This window comes from Sphaerodactylus townsendi, linkage group LG01 (genome assembly GCF_021028975.2).
Source record: "Sphaerodactylus townsendi isolate TG3544 linkage group LG01, MPM_Stown_v2.3, whole genome shotgun sequence".
NCBI lineage: Eukaryota > Metazoa > Chordata > Lepidosauria > Squamata > Sphaerodactylidae > Sphaerodactylus > Sphaerodactylus townsendi.
Genome location: NC_059425.1, coordinates 160803777 through 160825002, shown reverse-complemented (window position 1 = coordinate 160825002; position 21226 = coordinate 160803777). Strand labels below are relative to the sequence as shown.

Here is a 21226-nt window from a genome sequence, read left to right as displayed (position 1 = left end):
GTAGTGGTTAATGGTCCAAATTTCTCTATAACCCTAGTCAGGATAAACAATTGCCACATAGCCACATACAGTAAACCAAATGATTGTTGTTCTTTTCACCAGTCTATATCAGATTGGCTCCTGAGACTGCTGTAGTTCAACACCAGCAGCTTTTTTCATTGCTTGCTGCTTGCATTCAATGAAAGAGTAATTAGCTCTTTACCAGTCATAAAGAAGGAAACATGCCAAGGATGATGTGTCCTTCAGGCAATATAAAACTTGCAGCTACAGAACACTGAGCATGCTAGAACTTTCTGTAACTGCGAAAGTTTCCAAAACCTAAACCAAGAATTTGCTCCACATTAAATGCAATTAAAACTGCTTGAAGTTTTAACTGCATGGAGATGGGACGCCCATTCCTGGTGGGGAGGTAGATGAGTTGCAACAGTGCTTTGTGCAATCCCGCTGCCTCCAAAGGTCTGTAGAACCATGGCAAGTAAAAAAAGTGAAAAAACTCACTGGCTGTACTGAAAGGCCCCTATGCCGTTCAATGGACTGCACTGCCCTTTTTGCTGGTGTTATGGTAAGTCTACGCCAGTAAAAAAGAGTGTTCCAGCTAAAGTTGGCTCCAATCCAGGAGCACCCTCATTGGAACTGGATCCTGCACCAGAGCTGCATGGCTTCCCAACGCTGGCTTGAGTGCTTCCACACTTGCATCAATGCCACTTATGCCACATTCAATAGTATTATGCCAGCGATGGGGTCATTCTGATTTTCATTATTCTGACCTCTGCAAGAGTATGTTTTGATGCAACTAACTGCTGGGATTTTATGTTTGGTGGCTGTTCTGGCATTACAGGTCATCCTTCCATGCAGACTTAGGTGGTCTACTTGGAATTTTAAATGGTGGTAAGCTGAAACTCTTCAGAAAGTCCTTTGGTTCTTCCAAATTGTCCTGTGAGAGCCTTGAGTCTTAAAAGTTTTTAAGGCAGTTGCTTTAATATTGCTGTTTTTATGAATTTTGTTTCATATAAACATTTTACTGAAACTACAAACATGCAATCTTCCACATTTGCCTTGCAAACCCTCAACTCCTCTATCTTAATGCAATGCACTTTCAATTTATCCATCTTTATGGATAAATTGCAACCGCACTTGGAGTACTGTGTTCAGTTCTAGTCGCCACATCTCAAAAAGAATATCGAAGAGATAGAAAAAGTGCAGAGAAGGGCAATGAGGATGATTGAGGGACTGGAGCACCTTCCTTATGAGGAGAGGCTGCGTTTGGGACGCTTAAGTTTGGAGAGGAGACGTCTGAGGGGGGATATGATTGAAGTCTATAAAATTATGCATGGGGTATAAAATGTTGACAGAGAGAAATTTTTCTCTCTTTCTCACAATACTAGAACCAGGGGGCATACATTGAAAATGCTGGAGGGAAGAATTAGGACTAATAAAAGGAAACATTTCTTCACGCAACACGTGATTGGTGTTTGGAAGTGGTGATGGCCACTAACCTGGATAGCTTCAAAAGGGGCTTGGACAGCTTTATGGAGAAGTCAATGTATGGCTACAGATCTTGATCCTCCTTGATCGGATATTGCAAATGCCTTAGCAGACCAGGTGCTCGGGAGCAGCAGCAGGCCATTGCTTTCACATCCTGCATGTGAGCTCCCAAAGGAATCTGGTGGGCCACTGCGAGTAGCAGAGTGCTGGACTAGATGGATTCTGGTCTGATCCAGCAGGCTCTTTCTTATGCTCTTATTGGGCTCATGAGACTCAAGCTCACTGCTGATGGAGCTGATGTTAAACAGAAGAGAAAAGAGAGGAGTAGGTATCAGCATATTGACACCACACTATTATGAATGGCTTTCAGAAGAAGAACTGTATATAAATATTCAGTTTTTGGAGGCCTAGGTAAAGAATGATTCCTCCCCCTCCCCCCCAAGTCATAATGAAACACCAACAGGCTGCAATCCTAATTGTAAATCCACTGAACATAAGACTTATTTCTGAACAGGCATAGTAAACAAGCCTAGGAAGAACACCTGTTTAACTCCCTCTTTGGCCCACCCCCTACAGTAGACAACTGCAAATATTGTGAAACCTGCTGCAAAGGGGAGAATCTTGCAGTACCCCATAACAGAGGACAGAACCAAAGTCACCCCTTACCATCACCTGGCAATAAATGAATAGGTAAGAATTAAACCTGCACAACCAGGTGCCTCCAATCGCCACTCATTTCAGCTTAGGGGTTGGATGGTCTATATTGCATCAAAGAGGTCTAAGACATAGATCCTCCATCTGAGCCCTCCCCACACAAACATGGGTCTAGGTGAGAACAGCCAGGACTACAAGCTGGCACATTCCTCAGAACATAAAATACACGAAGATAAATGGAGAGGAAACGAAATTAATTTACACAATTTTTGCCATTATTGCCTACTCCCTCTTTCAATCAAAATAAAGACACGGGGGGGAAGCAAGATCTCCTGAAATGTATGGAGTCGAGGGCGGAAGTGCAGTCTGAACCGACTTCTAGGCCCTTCTTGTCTTTCCCTGCCTGTCATTGGTCAGAAGGTCAGGAAGCCGGTTCCTCCACCCGGGATTCCTTATTTGCTCCTCCTCTTCCTGGATGAAAGCGGCTGTCACTCTTTCATCCAGGAAGCCTTAACTCCGCCTTTCCGAACTCTTCTAAACATCCCCCTATGTGATCCGTCGGATTCTCATTGGTTATGCAAAGAAGAGAACGTTGAGAGCACCAATGAGTGAGAGCCACGGCTGGGTTCGCTGCAACTTTTGGTGCTGTGCGTGGAGGCTGTCGGGTGTGGAGTGTAAAAGAGGCAGATTGGGAGCCCGGGGGCGGCGTGTCTGCAGCAGCAATGGCCCCGTTTGCAAGAAACCGCCTTTTGTGGGGTAAAAAGGGAGATATTTGGGACAGGCTTGGTGTTGCTGTGGCAGTGGGGGATGGGGTTTGGGGGATGGGTGGGCACTGTTGCTGGGTTATTGGAGATCCTGGCCCTGGCCGGGGAAGCTTGATGTAGAAAGGGGAGGGGAGGGGAGGGGAGGAAGTCTATTGTCCAGTTTGAAACCGTTGTAGTGAGGGAGGGAGTATTATGGCCGTACAAATCCCGGGTCAAAATCATTGTCTAGCTTGAAATCTAGCCGACGGGTAGGTAAGAGGCGTGTTTTTCTGTTTTGTCTGGAGCTGCTGCTGCTGCTGCTTGCAGCCATTGCAACTGATCAGGTTTTAAGATGGACTTAAAATTATGGTTTTTGGGGGTGTGTGTGTGTATATATATACTTTTTCTAAAATCATAGTAAAAATGTGTCTGTTCCCACCCATCCCTAAAAATTAGAGAAAAAATAGAAATCACAATTAATGGGGAAAAAGTGGGACACAAACATAAACTAAATTTGGGCTGGCCTAAATAGATTCCAGCAATCTTGCAAAAAGTTGTCTGCTCACGCATATTATTAGCATTTATCATTTTAACTCCTTCCAGTGAACATTTAAATTGTGGTGTGGAAAGCTGTTGGAGAAAAAGAGAGACATTCAGCTATTTGTATAGGTCTGTGGGTGTGTACAGATATGAGTATGGTTGCTATGTATGTGTGTTCGATCCTATTTACTATTCAAATATTAGCTTACAGAAGTGACCCATTACAACAAATTTCTTTATTATCAGTGGTATGGACAATGGTTAACTTATAGTTGATGGGAACACTGGGAACTGTCCGATGGATGTGAAATGCACTGAAACTAAGCTATTTTAAACAGTCTGATTAGAAAAACTAAAATAGGCTATTGCTCGGAAATTGGAACACTTTGAGATACTAAAAACTGGATTTCTCTTCAAAAGAAGTGCTGTTTACTTTTTTCTGACAATATCAATTCAACCTTTTGATTAAAATTAGGTGGCATAGCAACAGTTAAAATACTGTCCTAGTATAGCAGTGGAAATCTATGGTAATAAAACTTGCCGATCAGCACCTTCATAGTAATCAGAAAAAATATTTGAAACATTTATGTACCACGTTTCTGGCATGGGCTCAAAGCAGCTTCCAGATATACAGATAGTGCCATGAACATACTTGTTCCCTTTTGGATTCTTAAAAAAAAAACGCCCCAAACCGTCCATGTGTTTGAAACTTTGCACCAGGGTTGATCCTTGATAGGTTCAGGAACTTGGCAGTACAATCTTGTACAGAATCTCTCCTCTCTGCCCATTGATTTTAATGGGTTTAGACAGGGACAGGCACAAGGGTGGAGCTTTGTGTGCCAAGTATTGTGGTGGAGGTGGGACATGACACATGATCATCCGGTGTCCCAGGTAGCCTCACCTGTTGAGTTTGGGGGCACTTAAACTGGCATCTTCCCCTCCCCCTGTTTAACACACCATCTTTCAATCATGCCTTTAAAGGTGTTTTCATTGTTTAACTGTTTTTACAGTCGCCACCTTGTGGACCCTGATTGGGTGGAAAGGCAGCATAACTAAATAAGTGTAGTAAATAAACTACATTTGACTAAATGTATGCAGTAAAACCATGTGTCTTGTTCGAAGAGGCTTTCGCTCTGATTTTGTTATCTATCTTGTGTTCTAGGAACAGTAAGCTGCACATTCTTTCTGGCTGTTAACAGCTTGTATTCCTCCAGTGATGATGTTATAGAGCTGACACCAACCAATTTCAACAGGGAAGTCATTCAGAGTGACAGTTTGTGGCTAATAGAATTCTATGCACCATGGTAAGCTTATGTTGAGACATTAGAGGGCCGTATAATAATGTGGACAGGTTATGCTCTGTTTTGGCTAGTAGACATTATCCAGCTGGTGGCAAACAGTCTCCTCACTCTGTGTCATGGTGATATGGAAATCAACTGTCTTTCGCTCATGTTTCTATATCAACTGGACACAAAATCTGAGTATTGCTTGGCTTGATCCAGAACTTTAACATTTTGGCTGCAGCCCAGTACACAGTTAGATTAAGTACAAGGGAATGCATTTTCAAGTGGCTTTTTTATGAAGAGCCTCATAGAATCATAGAGTTGGAGGAGACCACAAGGGCCATCAAGTTCAACTCCCTGCAGTGCAGGAACACACAATCAAAGCACTCCTGACATATGTTCATCCAGCCTCTGTTTAAAAACCTCCAAAGAAGGAGATTCCACCAGCTCATTGCATGACTCTCCTCTCCCTCTACTACATTGCTGCTACCCCGTTCCTTCAGTCTCAGGCAAAACTCAGTGTTCAGTGTGTGAGCTGCTACTTCCATCCTTAATTACAATCCTTAATTAGTTGTAATTATACCAAATCAGGTTCTTGGTTTGTCAAGAGCAGTATGGCCTACTCTGACAGGCAGTGGTCTGTGGAATCTCAGGCAGAGGTCTTTCACCTTATCTGATCCTTTCGGCTGGAGATAATTCTGGTGGCTTATATGCTCAGCATCCTTATACCCAGAAGGGAATGGGTGACAGTGATGAACAGGAGGAGGGAGCAGTGGGCTCTTTCTCCAACTCTGAACTTTGAAGGAGAGCGAGAATTGTGTTTCAGAGAGCAGTTCCCTAATACAAAATAAAATAGATTATTCCCTCCATACATCCCCTCCTGGCCTTCTTGGGGAGGTAGGGAATCATTCTTGATTATGCGTCATACATCTGAATCACTGTCTTCCATTCAGACAACCACTTGTTCCTCTGAAACAGAGATACACAAGCTTGGGCTGGCTGCCAAAGCCAACAAAAATCAGACAGTGGCTCTCGGCTTGCTTTCCAGTAAATGGAATTTAAGAGTCAAATGCTGCATAGGATAGCAACACATTTGTTCTTTATGATCTTCTGCGTGGCTATGGTCTTGTTCATGTCAAGACTCAATTCTTTAGTTGGTGTAATTTTCCCCCCTCGTACTGTCTGTGAGCATGTGACCATACAAGAGTATTAGCTTTTAACTTTTTCTTCCTAGTCTGTTATTTTTCCTTCATCAGACCAAGATCTAATTAAATGTTGGCTACACGTGCCTCATGGATGGTGTATGGTGCTCTCCTAGGTATCTGTCTTACCCAGAGCCTTTTCTTGAAGTGCCCTCCTTTTCAAGTTTGCTGAAAATTGGGAGGGGAGTCATTTTTGTGCTGGGGGTCTAAAGCAGAGGCAGGTGTATCTTATGGCTTGACAACTGATTTTGTTGTCAGCCTTATTTGCTATTGTTACTCTGTAAGGGTGTCTTAACCTCCTTCAGGCAAGTCTCCCTTTGTCATCCCTAGCTCTGAACCTCTTGGTGTCTGCAGGACCTCAGAGAAGGAGAAAAGAGGAGTTCCTATTAACTTCTTCCTCTGCCTCTCCTCATTTTCTCTCACACAGCCTGTGAAGTGAGCTGATTCTGCCTAGCTTGCTGGCTGCAGTCTGGCCCCTTGTGAGGACTGTTTCTGTGAGCTGCAGACACCCATTTGGCCCTCTCACAAGGGACTGGAAAGTTCCACAGCAGGCCAGGAGTGGGGATTTTCCCTGCCCACTCTTCCCTGCCCTGGACTGGCATAATTCTAAAGTATCTAAATCATGCCTTGTTTGTTGGGACAAACATGACCTTCTCTTGTGCTGGGCGGCTCCATGGTAAATTTGGATCCAAGCCTGATTCCAGAGAGACCCCTAATCCTGGACGAAGCCAATCATCGCCATTTCTATGTTTGTCTTTTCTTGACAAAACTTCTCTACCTTTTAAGTGCCATTGAGTATTTGGCTTGTTGTGCTGGTCTTCCACGGAGATGCTGTGGTGGAGCCACAGTAAGTGTCTATAAGAACATAGCAACAGTCATTGGATCAGACCAGAGTCCATCTATCCAGCATCTCTGCTATTCGGTGAGTGGCTCCACCAGGGTGCCTTTTTTTGAGCTCACATGCAGGATGTGAAAGCAATGGCCTTCTGCTGCTGCTGCTCCTGAGCACCTGGTCTGCTAAGGCATTAGCAATCTGAGATCAAGGAGGATCAAGATTGGTAGCCATAGATTGACTTCTCCTCCATAAATCTGTCCAAGCCCTTTTTAAAGCTATCCAGGTTAGTGGCCATCACCACCTCCTGTGGTGGTAGCATATTCCAAACACTCCAATCACACGCTATGGAAGAAGTGTTTCCTCCTTTATTAGTCCTCCACCTTCCCCAGCATTTTCAATGAATGCCCCTCTTGGTTCTAGTGTATTGTGAGAAAGAGAGAAAAATTTCTCCTCTGTCAACATTTTCTACCCTATGCATAATTTTATAGACTTCCAATCATATCCCCCTCAGACGCCTCCTCTCCAAACTAAAGAGTCCCAAACGCTGCAGCCTCTCCTCATAAGGAAGGTGCTCCAATCCTTCAATCATCCTCGTTGCCCTTCTCTGCACTTTTTCTATCTCTTCGATATCCTTTTTGAGATGTTATATCTCTTCGATATCCTTTTTGAGATGTTATATTTCTGCTTGTCGTGAGCCTGCTGAAGGGCACGCAGGCTGTGTCAGAAGAGTTTGGTGATGTGTAACCTGGTAGTCTATTGACAGCACTGTTCCTTAGCTGCCTGTCTTTCTTATGCTGACTAGTTCCTGGGCGTGTGTGTGTAAATAACATATGGAAATTGCTTCAGTCTTACTGGGATTCTTTCTCTCCCCCCGTCCCCAAAAAGGTGTGGTCACTGCCAAAGACTGACTCCCGAATGGAAAAAAGCTGCAACGGCATTAAAAGTAAGTTATCTTTCCAAATGATCAGATGCCAGGGTTTCAGAAATTGTTGAGCTGCTTCTATTGCCATTGTACAAGGAGTTGAAATGAATGGCCATAATTCTACTGAGCTTAGGCCAAAGTAACTCTGCACAGGATTGCACTATTAGGTAGTTTTGAACAAAGTAACTCTTCTTTTATTGGCTTTGATTAAAAAAAAACCCTAAAGCCCATTGAGTAAACTAGAATTGTAGTTATAGTTCCTGGAATATCCCATATGCTGTGATAAAAAATAAGTCTGGAAGAAGTCTGGAGCCATGCCAGTAAAATTTCTGCCTGTTACATGTTAAAGTACAGAACTTTTGGGGAGAAAAATAATATATTTGGAGCCACAATTTTGTACAAAACAACATTTTACTTTAACTTTCATCATTGCTTCCAGGATTCCATTCTGTTAGTGTCTAGATCGTAGTCAGTTTCCCCTTTCGCCCTCTCATATAAGTTTAGGCTCAATTGTTCATTTGTTTAGTAGTTTTTGTTTTGTGGGCTTTTTAAACATCCTGCTTTTTTTTTCCAAGGAGTTCAGTGTAGTGAACTCTGTTCTCAGTTCTACATTTCATTCTTCACAATGTGTGATTGCAAGAAGGCCAAATGATCCAAAGTAGTCACTGAGCTTCGTGATAGAACAGAGATTTGAACTTTTGTTCCCTAGATCCCAGTCCAGTAGTCCCCAACCTTTTGATGCCTTCAGGGTCCTTTGGAATTCTCACACAGAGCGCAGCCTCAAATTGGCTGCCGCAAGAGATGGAGCTAGCCACAAAATCTGCATAGCCCATTAAATCTGCAATGGCCAATTAGAAGCCTTGCTGTGCAAAACCCCTTCTGGTCCCACCTACTTTCGCAAACACTTAGCAGTCACAAAGAAAGGTGTCAGCAGGCTCCTGGACATCATGTTGGAGATGCATGTTGTAGTCCAACACTTTGATGGCCTTAGGCAGTGGTGAGATTCAGCCTACTTGCACCAGTTCGGTAGAACCGGTAGCTAATTTTTTGTCTAGTTCAGAGAACTGGTTATAATCCCACCACTGAGTCCTTTCAGAACCGTTGTTAAATTATTTTAATCCCACCACTGGCCGTTGCGCACTGTTCTGAGTGTACCACCCAGCATGTTTCTTTTCAAATGAATTCCTTTCTGCTTTATTATATTCTGATCAAGTTGAATAAATGTGGCTGATTTGATATTGTACTTGTTAGTATAATAATTGAACTTCGATCACAATACTAGAAAAACGCACCTTGCCTAAAAACATCTATGGTCACTACACCCTTAATAATTGTGATGATTCCCACGCAGTTCTTGTGGACTAATGTAATAGCTGCTGCATTAAAATAGTGGGCATTTTTGCACATGCAGAATAATGCACTTTCAATCCACTTTCACAATTGTTTGCAAGTAGATTTTGCTGTTTCTCACAATAAAATCCAGCTGCAAAGTGCATTGAAAGTGGATTGAATGTGCATTTATTCTGCATGTGTGAAAGTGCCCAGTGTGTTGCTGCACTTTCCTTGGTTTAGCAGGCTGGCCTGGGCCTGTTGTAGACCTTTTTTTTCCTAATGGTGAAGTCTCCTCTGTTATAGGGTGTTGTGAAAATGGGGGCTGTTGATGCAGATAAGCACCAGTCCTTAGGAGGTCAGTATGGTGTGAAGGGATTTCCCACAATCAAGATATTTGGTGCTAACAAGAACAAAGCAGAAGATTACCAAGGTAAATGTCTAGAATGTACACTTTTGTTGTCAAGCTTTTCATATTTCCGAGATAAGCAATTTACTTTTTAAAAACTTGGGTTTTTTCTGTTTAGGACCCAAGGCAATCTGCAGAATAGATACCACACAATAGCAATAGTACCACCAGTGACCCATGCTGATTCGCCATTCCATACAAATCAAACCACCAAAACATAATACCCCAGAAAAAAGCTCTTCCAATGAGCCTTAATTTTTTCCCATCTTTTCCTGAAAGATTAATGGGTTGACACTATCCTTAACTGCCTCGAATTCTCATGGCTTGATCAGTTAGGAAAAAACTGTTCTGAGTCATTTTGTATGGTGCTGAGGGTACCACCACACTGCCTTGGCAACTGAATGATACTTTTTTATTCAAACATTTTTATTCTTCTTTTCTCCCCAGTGGGGATCTAGAACAACTTGCAACATCATTCTCCTCTCCTCCATTTTATCTTAACAATAACCCTGGAAAGCAGGTTAGAGCCAGAAGGCAGTAAGGTCACCCAGTGAACTTCATAGCTGAGTGGGAATTTGAACTTGGATGTGGTCCAACATGCTAACCGCTACACTATGCTCTGGCACAACAGTGCACGGTGAGAGTGGGAAGTGCTGCTTATGATGATTAAGGCTGAGATCAAGCTTGGGAGAGCCACGCTATCTCACCCCAATCCCGGGTCCTTTTCCCTCTAATGACTCCAGACCAGCTGAGTTCTCAAGGATTTATTGAAAAATAGAAATCAAAGAAATAAAACATGAATGCAGTTACAAAGATTGCTCAGCTGAATACATTCTTAGGTTCTGTTGGGCCCTCTTGCCCAAGAGATGCTTCTCTTAGCTTAGCCCATGGTAGAATCACCTGGTCTTTGTTCTCTAGTCTCCAAGAAAACTTCCCTCCTTGCCATGCGGTCCCCAAAGTCTTTGAAGTGCCTTATTTGGGCATCTTCCTGTCCTGGGTACATTTCCATGGCCTTTGGTTTCCCCATCCTGCGATCAAAGACCATTTTAACATATAGGTGTGATGCTTCTAGATTTACAGTACAATTCCATCACACTACTGCTTGTAGTTCTTTGGTTTTGTGGAACCCCTGCCCCCATAACTGTTAAGCACTCTAATCCGACTGGAGCAGACCTTCCAAGATCTGATTCTAAAAAGCCTCCAGTACCTTTAGTCGTTACAAGTCCTTTGGACAGATGTGGCTTTCCCCTGTCATGGCTCTGGTGAGGTAGGAGAAGCTGCCCGTCAGATTTTGCTGCCTACCCTGCAAGTATTGCAGGCATTCTCCAGGGCCTTCATTGGAAAGCGTTGACATGTGGCTATCTTAACATTGCCGATAAGCATTTTCACAATTTTTCTTTTGTGTCTTAGGGGGCAGAACAAGTGAAGCAATTGTGGATGGTGCTCTAAGTGCCCTTCGGTCGCTAGTGAAAGATCGCCTTAGCGGCAGAGGAGGTGGATATAGTTCTGGAAAACAGGTACTTCCGGCCAATTATTAGTCAGGTCCTTGTAATGAACAGGTCTCAAAAATAAACATGTATTCTAGGTAGGAGTTCTTGTTTTGGAGGTTATTTAGAGAGCACCTTCTTTGGATGATATGTTTTTCCATTTCAGGCTTACAAGTTTGAATAATTTTAATATTTCAGAGATTTGTTTGCTCCCCCCCCCCCCCCACACAAGCTTTTAATTTAGATTGGAGGGGGGCAATTTAAAAAATGTAGCTTGTTTGCTAGTTTTAAGCTCTTTAATAGCCAGCATGTCTACTTTTGGCTTAAATGACCATCTTGGAAGGCATGCATGCGTATCAAAGTGGAGACTGGAGAAAAAGAAGCGTGTGAACTGTATAAAATAGAACGGCAATGATGTAGAGGTTTGGGATGAATGACAAGTAATGAAACAAAAAAATATGGGTTGTATTTGATGGAAAGTCATTTTTAGTGGAGGTGGAATTAGGACTAATAGAAGGAAACGTTTCTTCACGCAACGTGTGATTGGTGTTTGGAATATGCTGCTGCAGGAGGTGGTGATGGCCACTAACCTGGATAGCTTTAAAAGGGGCTTGGACAGATTTATGGAGGAGAAGTCGATGTACGGCTACCAATCCTGATCCTCCTTGATCTCAGATTGCAAATGCCTTAGCAGACCAGGTGCTCAGGAGCAGCAGCAGCAGAAGGCCATTGCTTTCACGTCCTACAAGTGAGCTCCCAAGGGCCTCTGGTGGGCCACTGTGAGTAGCAGAGTGCTGGACTAGATGGACTCTGGTCTGATCCAGCAGAACTTGCTTATGTTCTTAAAGGATTGGTATCATGTCAGGTGTGTGCTTCCTAAAAGTCTCTTGTTGAGACACTGCTAGAGTAATGGTGTAATTTCTGTGAGGTAAGGAAATCCCTTTTTCACAGTATTTGAGTGGACAGACAGGTCATAGATAGAGATGAACAACAAATATATTTATCAGAAAATAAAGTATTTAATTGAGTCAATGTTTTGTTGAAGTTCTTCAGTGTATAAAAGGAGACTGGTTCTCAACTTTACTAACTTTCCTCAATTACAGTATTCCTTTGTGACTGAAATTTAAGTAATGGTAATAAAGCCCGAGGACAGATTTGGTTCCCCTTTATTTAGACAGGTAACCTCAGCTTACAAGGTTTCACTGGTACCTATTACTGTAACCGACAACAACTTCTCCACGTTCAAGGTTGCTCTGTTATGCATGTTAGGAGTGCTAGACTTTTAGCAAAACACTTATTTAATTCACTAAAACAAACATTCTTCCCTAAGCTCACCCCAGCTTTTAACTAAAATCTAAATAAAGGCCTGGCTGACACACTTATCCAGAGCCCAAAATTCCTATCTAAAGAATCAAATCTCCTTCCCCTTCTTAAGTTGAGGATGGCTCACACCAGTGGGGTCCAGTGGGCTCTGATTGGCCGACAATAACTTGGATTTGCGTGATGCCAAAATCACAAGAATAGTTCAGAATCTTACAGGAGAGGAGATATTTGAGGGATGACTGCCTCAATGGGTTGAATATGGAAGCAGGAATATCATATTCCATAACCTGGGCTCTGTTCATGGTTTGATAGCTACAACCTGAAATGCTCTCTTCTGGCACTGCCATTATTTTGCACAGGGGGACATTTTCTAGAAGAAGCAGAACTGTTTTTTATATCCTGTTTTTCTCTTCTGTAAAGAATCTCAAAGTGGCTTATTATTGCCTTTCCTTCCCCTCACAAACAAATCCAGTTCGCCAGGCAAGAGTCTGCCGCTCATGTGGAGGAGTGGGGAATCAAACCTGGTTCAATGAGGTTACTTCTGCTGAGGGATGTTCTAACAAAACTTGCGGGGGGTGGGGGGGGTCTGTTTCAATCAACAGAGTGGCCAAGACAGCGGAGGTTCAGGCAGAAAAGATGTGATTGATCTGACAGATGACACCTTTGATAAGAACGTTTTGAACAGCGATGATGTCTGGCTGGTAGAGTTTTATGCTCCTTGGTGCGGACATTGCAAAAAGTAAGTTGGGCCATACGTTACAAGTGTAACTTGCACTATGTTTTGTGTATGGAAGATGATTTGTACCTTGAAATGGGATTTTGCAGTGTTTAAAAAGGTTTCCAGCAGGTGTGACTGCTGGAAATGGATACAAACCTTTCATTTTCCAAAAGTAAAGAGTTACAGTATCAATAGGAGAATAGCAGATTTGGGTATGGAGTTAAATTTTGATAGCGGTTGAAGTCCTTCAGTAGTGTATTGCCATCATATACTGTATATTATAGTATACTAACGACCGAATAGGTTAGGCACATTTAAACAATAACTGGACACTTGATAATGTGTTGTCTGTGTCTACGGTGTACACCAGTGGCGGAGCTACAAGGGGAAGGGGTGTGCACCGGGCGCACGCCTCGAGGCATGGAAAATCAGCCTCTGTGGCCCCTCCCCCCCCTCATACCCCCGTTTATCTTCTCACACTTATCTTAGTTCCTTGTTCTCAGGGTTGCAAAAGGCCTGTTCTCAGTAAAAACGGCCTGAGGAACTACAGTTCCCAGGAGACCTTGGGGCTCACAAGGGCTCCTGGGAAGTATAGTCCCATCAGGCTGTTTTTACTGCAAACAGGCCTTTTGCAGCCTGAAAAAGTTCTGAAAAAGGAAAGGAACTAAGGTAAGTGTGGGAAGGGGGGTGGGGGGGCAGGGCGCCACCGGAGGGGCATGGGGAGGAATATAGAACCGGGTGCAGTTTGGTCCAGCTACATCGCTGGTGCCATCACACACAATTCTTCATATTACATTTTCTGAGTGAATAAAAACTAGTCTTAGGAAGTATTGCTCACCTTTCAAATGAGAATATTTAAAATATTTTAATAGTGGTACCCAATATTTTACTAGTAGTACCAATTGGGAATGGAAAGAAAGGGGTGTTTCTCCTTTTTCTTCTTTTGGGCATGTACATCTCTAATTGATATTTGCACTGAAGGTGGGGTGGGGGTGGTTCCCATGCAAAGTATTCCCAGTACTGATTATACCTTTAAAAAACAAACTAAACTAACCTTTGCAACAGTCTAGAACCAGAATGGGCATCAGCCGCATCAGAAGTGAAAGAGCAAACTAAGGGGAAAGTGAAGCTGGCTGCGGTTGATGCTACAGTGAACCAGGCGTTAGCAAGCCGGTATGGGGTGAGTAACAGCAGATTTGTTTAATTGCCTTTTTTAATCCCACCCTTCCTCCAAGGAGCTCAAGCAGTGTACATTGTTCTCTTCTTCTGCTTTTTCTCCTTGCAACAACCCTGTGAGGTTGGTAGAGAGAGAGAGAGAGAGACTGGCCGAAGTCACCAAGTGAGCATCCATGGCAAAATGAAAATTTGCCCAAATGTCTCCCAGACTGTCCCTACATTCTGACCACTTTATCACACTAGCTCTCAACATCCTATTATACTTACGTTCTTCCTCTCTGTTGTGTTGAGTGGGGATTGTACCATGAGTGGGGATTGTACCATGAAAACAGTCTGTTTCAGATCTGATGAAGTACTGAGACTTTAAAACGTTTAAAATTTTAAGGGTGGGTTTTGGCAACCGAATCTGCAGTGTTTAAAATCAGTACTGGATAAAAGTATAAACAGGCTGCGTTCTTCATCCCAGAAGGTCCTCAACACTTGGGCCCCTTCCGCACATGCAGAATAATGCACTTTCAATCCATTTTCACATTGGTTTGTGTCACGATATAGAAAAAAGAGAGTATAGGTTCACAAAAGGGTCATCTTCAAGTTAGCAGAAGTTTGCCAACAGCAAAGGCCAGAGACAGTCAGTCTAGGGTAAAGTGGCAGTTAACCTTTAACATGATTGGTGAGTTCAACTGTAACTCTAGACCAATGAAAGGCTGATGCCGGTGCGGGGAAAAGTATCCTGTTGGATGTATAAGCAGTGCTTTATATATGCTAAGTTCAGAGGCTGAGTCTAAGTTGAGAGTGTTTAGTTCTGTGTGTGTTGAACTTTGTTCTTGCTGAAGAGTTCTGTATAGTATCATAGTCTTGTACAGCATAGACTTGTGTAACCTTGCAACTGCTAAAGTAAAAGGCTTCTATGGAAGGAACATCTTGTGAGGAGAGTATTCTTTTCCAAGAGTGCTAGAAGGTTGCAGTGAGTGCAAGAAGACTAAAGTCCTTCTCATCTTACCAGAGTGACTCCGCTTTAAACTCTGCTGAAAGTTTGGAAGTGGATTTTATTATTCTGCACAGCTGCAGAGTGCATTGAAAGTGTGCGGTAGAGGCCTTGGACAGTGATACAGTAGTTCCTTGTTTTGTGAGGGGTTTTTTTCATGTTATTCCTATCAGCCTATAATAGTAGAGTGAACCTCCCACTCAGGATCATTGGCTCTCCTTATCAAGCCTGCCAGCATGGCCAATCGGCCATGCTGGCAGGGGCTGGTGGGAATTGTAGTCCATAACATCTGGAGTGCCAAAGGTTCACCACCACAGGTCTATAAGAATGCACATAGATTTGACTTGGTTAAATATATTCATAACTATATAATATAGACCCACCTGCCTCTTACTTTTTACCTTTCTAAAACTTCATTGCAGATCCGTGGATTTCCTACCATCAAGATCTTCCAGAGAGGAGAAGACCCTGTTGATTATGATGGTGGACGGACCAGAGCAGATATTGTTGCTCGTGCTCTCGACCTGTTTTCAGAGAATGCACCACCTCCTGAACTCTTAGAGGTAAGCCCTTTTTCTATTAGCCGAACTTCTCTCTAGCTTTCTTCTCTCTAGCTTTTGTATTCACAATACTTTTAACTGGAAATGCAGCAGTGAAGCTATGACCGTAAGGCTTTGTTCTGATGAATTAGTGGCATTGGGAGAAGAATGAATCAAGCAGTTGGAAGTAGAGGGAAGTTTAAAACTAGCCAGTGATACTGACTTGTTTCTTTGCCAGTCTATCTTTGTTTGTACTTCTGCTGGTAATAAGGCATTTGTTTCCCACCTTTCAGATTATCAGCGAGGATGTCTTGAAGCAGACATGTGATGCTCACCAGCTGTGTGTCATTTCTGTCCTGCCTCATATTCTAGATACAGGTAGACCAACAACAGCAAAAAACACTTGCCGCTCTTGCTCGTCTACTTAGCATGAAAATGTGTTCCTTCATTTTTGTAATTTCTATCAAACAGGGAGCTGCAGGTAGAAACTCCTACTACTTGAAGTGATACAAGATGGTATAAATACAAAAAGAAGATGGGGGTAAGCTTGAAATGTTTCTATTTCCGTATCTTTAGGGAGAGAAAGTACTGATCCTCCAACCATCCAGTAACAATTATAAGCTTAGACTACTTTAAGTTCTATCTTGGTTACCAGCTAATTGTAAAGGAATCAGAGCTTGGGATGCCACCATCCTTATCCTTCTTTATTGTCACATCTCAGAGGCTCCTTCTGCACATGCAGAATAATGCACTTTCAAACTGCTTTCAGTACCCCTTTGTGCTGTGCAGAATAGCAAAATCTACTTGCAAACAGTTGTGAAAGTGGTTTGAAAACACATTATTCTGTATGTGCGGAAGAGGCCAGAGATATTGACACATGCCCTCAAGTTCGGAAAGTAGCTTTGATGCGTGCATCAAATTCTGTTTTCATTTTTTCAGTGCTGCTACCTGTAATACATATGTCTGTTTCCTGTCTTCTAAGGTGGTTGTGGACTGAAGCAGGAGCACAACCTGATCTTGAAAATTCCCTGGGAATTGGAGGGTTTGGCTATCCAGCCATGGCAGCGGTTAATGCTCGGAAAATGAAATTCGCGCTCTTGAAGGGCTCTTTCAGTGACCAAGGGATTAACGAATTTCTAAGGTATGAATACTTGCATGCGTATGTGTTTTGGTGCCTAAATCTTTGGAAGCATATGCATTATCTGTTGAGTTTGGACAACGTTTGCTAATAGTTCTGTATTGGTAGGGAATGGACCTCAGTTCCAATAGTCTGATCTTGTGGTTGTGGCATGCTCCCTTTATGTCAAGACTGTATTTACTTGAAGTCAGGCATTTAAACTTCGTTTCTCCTTGCTGAACCTATTTTGACTCTTGCAAGAACCGAAATTTGCAGTTTTTGTTGTCCAGCAAAAACTACTGTAAAAATGTACAGTTTCTTGTGTGAAGAAGAGTTGGATTTATATCCCCCCTTTTTCTCCTGTAAGGAGACTCAAAGGGGCTTACAAACTCCTTTCCCTTCCCTCCTCACAACAAACACCCTGTGAGGTGGGTGGGGCTAAGAGAGTGCCGAAGAACTGTGACTAGCCCAAGGTCCCCAGATAAGCCTCCACAACTCAGAATGGGGAATCAAACCCGGTTCCTCCAGATTAGAGTACCCCTGCTCTTAACCACTACATCACTGCCGCTGTGTGCCAAAACAATTGTTTCTGAACAGAATGTATGCTACTATACCACTGGAGGGACAATACAAAATTCTTAAATATGCTTTGGAACTTCCTTCCTTTAGGGAGCTGTCTGTTGGTCGTGGGTCCACGGCACCAGTAGCTGCAGGAGCTTTCACAAAGATTAACACAGTAGAACCATGGGATGGCAAAGATGGTGAGGTAAGAAGCACTCTTTAATCTCTGGATTCATGAACACTTTCCCTTTATGGCCAGCAATTCAGATATAGTCCTGTAGGATGGGATGAATTTGCAAGGGCCATATTTCCAGACTGTTTCCTTTCATCTAGTTTGTTTGTTAATCCCCTGTATCTTCTATATAGTATTGTAAAACCTATTTTTCTTTTTCTTTTTTTCCTTCCTAATTGAAAATCCCATTTTGTATCGCTCCTGTTCTATTTTCTGCCCACCACAACAATCTGGATGTCTGTTCAGCTAGGCTTACTTTTCTCAACCTGTGATCCTCATTCTTGCTGTCAGCTACATATCTCCCTGCTCTGTATACATACCCCCCCTTTATTCCTTGCTGGACTCCTTTGGGCTCTCTCTGCTAACTCTGGTTGCTTGCTAGCAGATAGAGCTTGCTAGAGGCCCTCCCAGCTCTTTGCTCTCTATCTCCCTGCGTGGGGAACTGGGAGGTCAGTAAGTGGGTCTGCAGCGCTCTTCTGTAAGTGTTTCTGGCAATTAAGCTGCTGGACTGTAAGTGTAGAAGGCCATTCTTGTCTACTGAGCCTAACCACTTGAGAAGGCTACCGTGACCGGGAAGCGCAACCTTGGGGAGAGAGGTCAGGTGAACATGTACTGCGGCTCCATTCTTTTAAATGAGTTTAGTATAAGAAAAAAAATTCCCTCTAGCTGGAAATTCATGCTTGTTAAATGGATCTTGCCCTAAATTATTAAGCTCTAGATAGCAGGAGCACTCTTGAGACCTAGATGTTGGACTGAGCAATTTCCCATCAGCCCCTGCCAGCATGGCCAATTAGCCATACTGGCAGGGGCTGATGGGAATTGTAGTCCATAACATCTGGAGTGCCAAAGGTTCGCCACCACTGCCCTTGAGCAAACAGCTGCACTTAGGCCCCTTCTGCACATGTGGAATAATTCACTTTCAATCCACTTTCAATCCACTTTGCAGCTGGATTTTACTGTGCGAAATAGCAAAATCCACTTGCAAACAATTGTGAAAGTGGATTGAAAGTGCATTATTCTGCATGTGTGGAAAGGGCCATAGTTTTGATTAAATAACATCCCTTCAGTATAAAGTTTTTGCCAGCAGTTTGCTGTGGCCAAGGGTTTAGTTGCAATACTTTAGCCTTCATTTCAAAATTAAGTTACCAACTGCAATGGCTCCCTCAAATATAGGGTCCTCCATGTGAACTCCTGAATGCTTCCTGTTGTGATTCAAGAAATAGAGAGGTTTTTTCTGAAGTGAAGGAGCACATGGTTTTTTTCATAAGAATGAACACAGACTTTGCTTCATTGTCTCCTAGCTACCTGCTGAAGAGGACATTGATCTCAGTGATGTAGATCTTGATGACTGGGACAAGGATGAATTGTGAGGCTGAAGACTTTTAGTTTCTTGAGAGACTTGGGGCTGTGGTTTCGCGCATCCTCACTTTGCATCACGTGGAATACCGAGCAGCCTTTTTACTGACGGAGAAGCCCGTGCACGGCGGTCGGAAGCCGTGTAAAAATGAACCGGGTTCCTCTCAAGAAGACCATCTTAAAAATTCTATGAATTTTTTTTTTGTATCCAGTAAAATTGCTTGTATCTTGCGAAAACAGATATCTTGAAGACAACACTGATCTTTCATTGAAATTCTCTCATTTTGGCCTTTGTCCAGTTGGTAAGTACTGTTTGACCGTGACTTGAGACTTTTATTGTAACTAAGTTCTAAAATGTGATCTCCCCCGCCCCAAAAGGCAGTTGCTCTAACCTTGATTTCAGTGAAAGAATAAAAAAATATTTTTGACACACTGTGTCCGTGTTGAACAGAGCTACACATTTAAATTTAAACCAATGATACCTGAAACACAGCATTATATTGTTAACAGAAACATTACAAAGCACTATTTTGTAGGGCAAGGTGAAGATTGTATGACAGTTCCATTCATAAAATGAAATTTTCAAGGTTTTTGCTGTTCAGTTTACCTAGAGACAGTGCAGGAAAGGAGGGGGATTTAACCAGCTAAACTCCACTTGGCTTTGCAGTTTGAACCCCTTAACCTTTTCCGCTAAAATACTAATAGTGGGCCGGGGAGGGGGTAGCTATTTGAATGGATTTTGAAGCTGTAGTCTACTATTATGACCCTGCAGATGAAGTTTTTTCCAGGTAAAACATAGACACTGTGGTTTAGCTGCCTTGCAGAAGAAGTGAGTGTTCATTGCTTCCTGGCTTTCTTAACCAGGACCTGTGAAAACAACCTGGAGTAAGTATTGAAATGTTACTATTCTGCCATCAGAAGAACATAATTTCTTGGAAAGCAATGCTGTGGCCAGACTGTGTAGTCTGATGCGGCAGTCCATTCCCACCCACTAAATTTATGTTTCACCTTTTCCCAAGCACCTTATGTGGAAAGTTTTTGGAAAGTAGTTAGTATTTTCTATCTCTTCAATTATGTACAGATGAAGTTAGTGCATTTTCCTTTGAGGGGAAGTGGTAGGTTTGGAGCATTGCAAATTCAGGCCCTTTCCGCACGGGCCATTTACAGCGGCCCAGGGATGGCAAAAACGCCGTCCCTGGGCAGCTGTTTGCACAGGCAGCCGTCCTGTGCGGCCCCGAGCGACATGAAGGCACCGCTTTTCACCTCACTTCCTGAGGGAGGTTTTTGGAAAGCGCCACCTTCCCATTGGCGCGGTGTGAACTGCAACGCGCCAAAGGCGCTGCTTTCCCGTCCCTCCCCACTCACCTCGTCCTCCAGCATCGGTCTGGAGGGCTGCTGAGACCCGCCCACGCTGCCCTCTGACCCCTGGAGGTTGGAGGGCAGCATGGGTGGGTCCCTGCAGCCCTCCAGACCAACGCTGGAGGACGAGGTGAGTGGGGGGGACGCAGAAGAGGCGGCTCCATGCGGAACCAGCTCTTCTGTGCTGGCCTCTGTGGGGGCCGCTTGGACGCTCCCGTGCGAATGGCCCCCTCCCCTCCACTGGTATAATTTCTGCCAGTGGAGAGGCGCCCTTTCCGCTGTGCAGAAAGGGCCTCAGTGTACTTTTTACAGCGAGTATTAATTGTGTAAGGTAAATAGGACACCTGTACTGTGCTGCCTTTGACATTGTCACAATGTCTTAAAATTTCATTGTTGTGTAGGAATGTCATTGTTAGCTGTTTCACCAGATACAGACTTTCCTTATTGAGGGAATGAGTTCAATTTGTGTCAGTTCTCTTCCAAATTTTGCACTGGATTTGTTTGTTAGAGATGATACTAAATGTAATAATGGTGTACTGGTTAAAGGGATGGCCTGTGTTTCTTTAACTGTTATATGGCAGCCATGTCCCATGCAGAACAAGATTTGAAGCTGTGGAATGGGCTGTTAATCCTTACCTAAATCTCTCTTTTGGGGTGATTTCACAGTCATGCTTTAAGTCATGTGGTGAGACATAAGGCACTAAATAGACTGTGTAGCAAAGCAGAAGGGGGCAGTTGATACCATGAAAGTGATACATGTTGTGTGTAATTTGGGGTGAGGGTGGCTGTTTATCTGTAGGGGTTTTTTAAATGAAAACCATTCACATTGTTACAATAGGGGCTAGCATTTCATAGATTCCCTAAGAGATTAAACTCTAAATGTGTAACCGTACTTAGAGTAAAAGTGTACATGGTTTGTTGATTAAATCCGTCCATCAGCCAACTGTAGATCAAATTACTTAAAAGAGCAG

General features: G+C 43.2%; 1 protein-coding gene across 1 annotated transcript; it reads left to right on the top strand.

Annotated features, from left to right (window-relative positions):
- The first annotated feature begins 2717 nt into the window (after positions 1-2717).
- PDIA6 (protein disulfide isomerase family A member 6) lies at positions 2718-19324 on the top strand. Its single transcript, XM_048498657.1, has 12 exons — positions 2718-2895; positions 4585-4726; positions 7628-7685; positions 9300-9426; positions 10813-10919; positions 12815-12951; positions 13996-14110; positions 15514-15654; positions 15924-16044; positions 16570-16771; positions 17417-17513; positions 18842-19324. Exons 1-12 carry the CDS (start codon positions 2862-2864, stop codon positions 18908-18910), a joined length of 1350 nt encoding a protein of 449 aa, XP_048354614.1. The 5' UTR covers positions 2718-2861; the 3' UTR covers positions 18911-19324.
- The last annotated feature ends 1902 nt before the right edge of the window (positions 19325-21226 follow it).

Coding starts and splice junctions, on each gene's coding strand:
- PDIA6 (XM_048498657.1), top strand. CDS start 2,862: ATGGCCCCGTTTGCAAGAAACCGCCTTTTGTGGG. Junction 12,952..13,995: donor TGGTGCGGACATTGCAAAAA/GTAAGTTGGGCC, acceptor CCTTTGCAACAG/TCTAGAACCAGAATGGGCAT. Junction 16,772..17,416: donor GGGATTAACGAATTTCTAAG/GTATGAATACTT, acceptor TCCTTCCTTTAG/GGAGCTGTCTGTTGGTCGTG.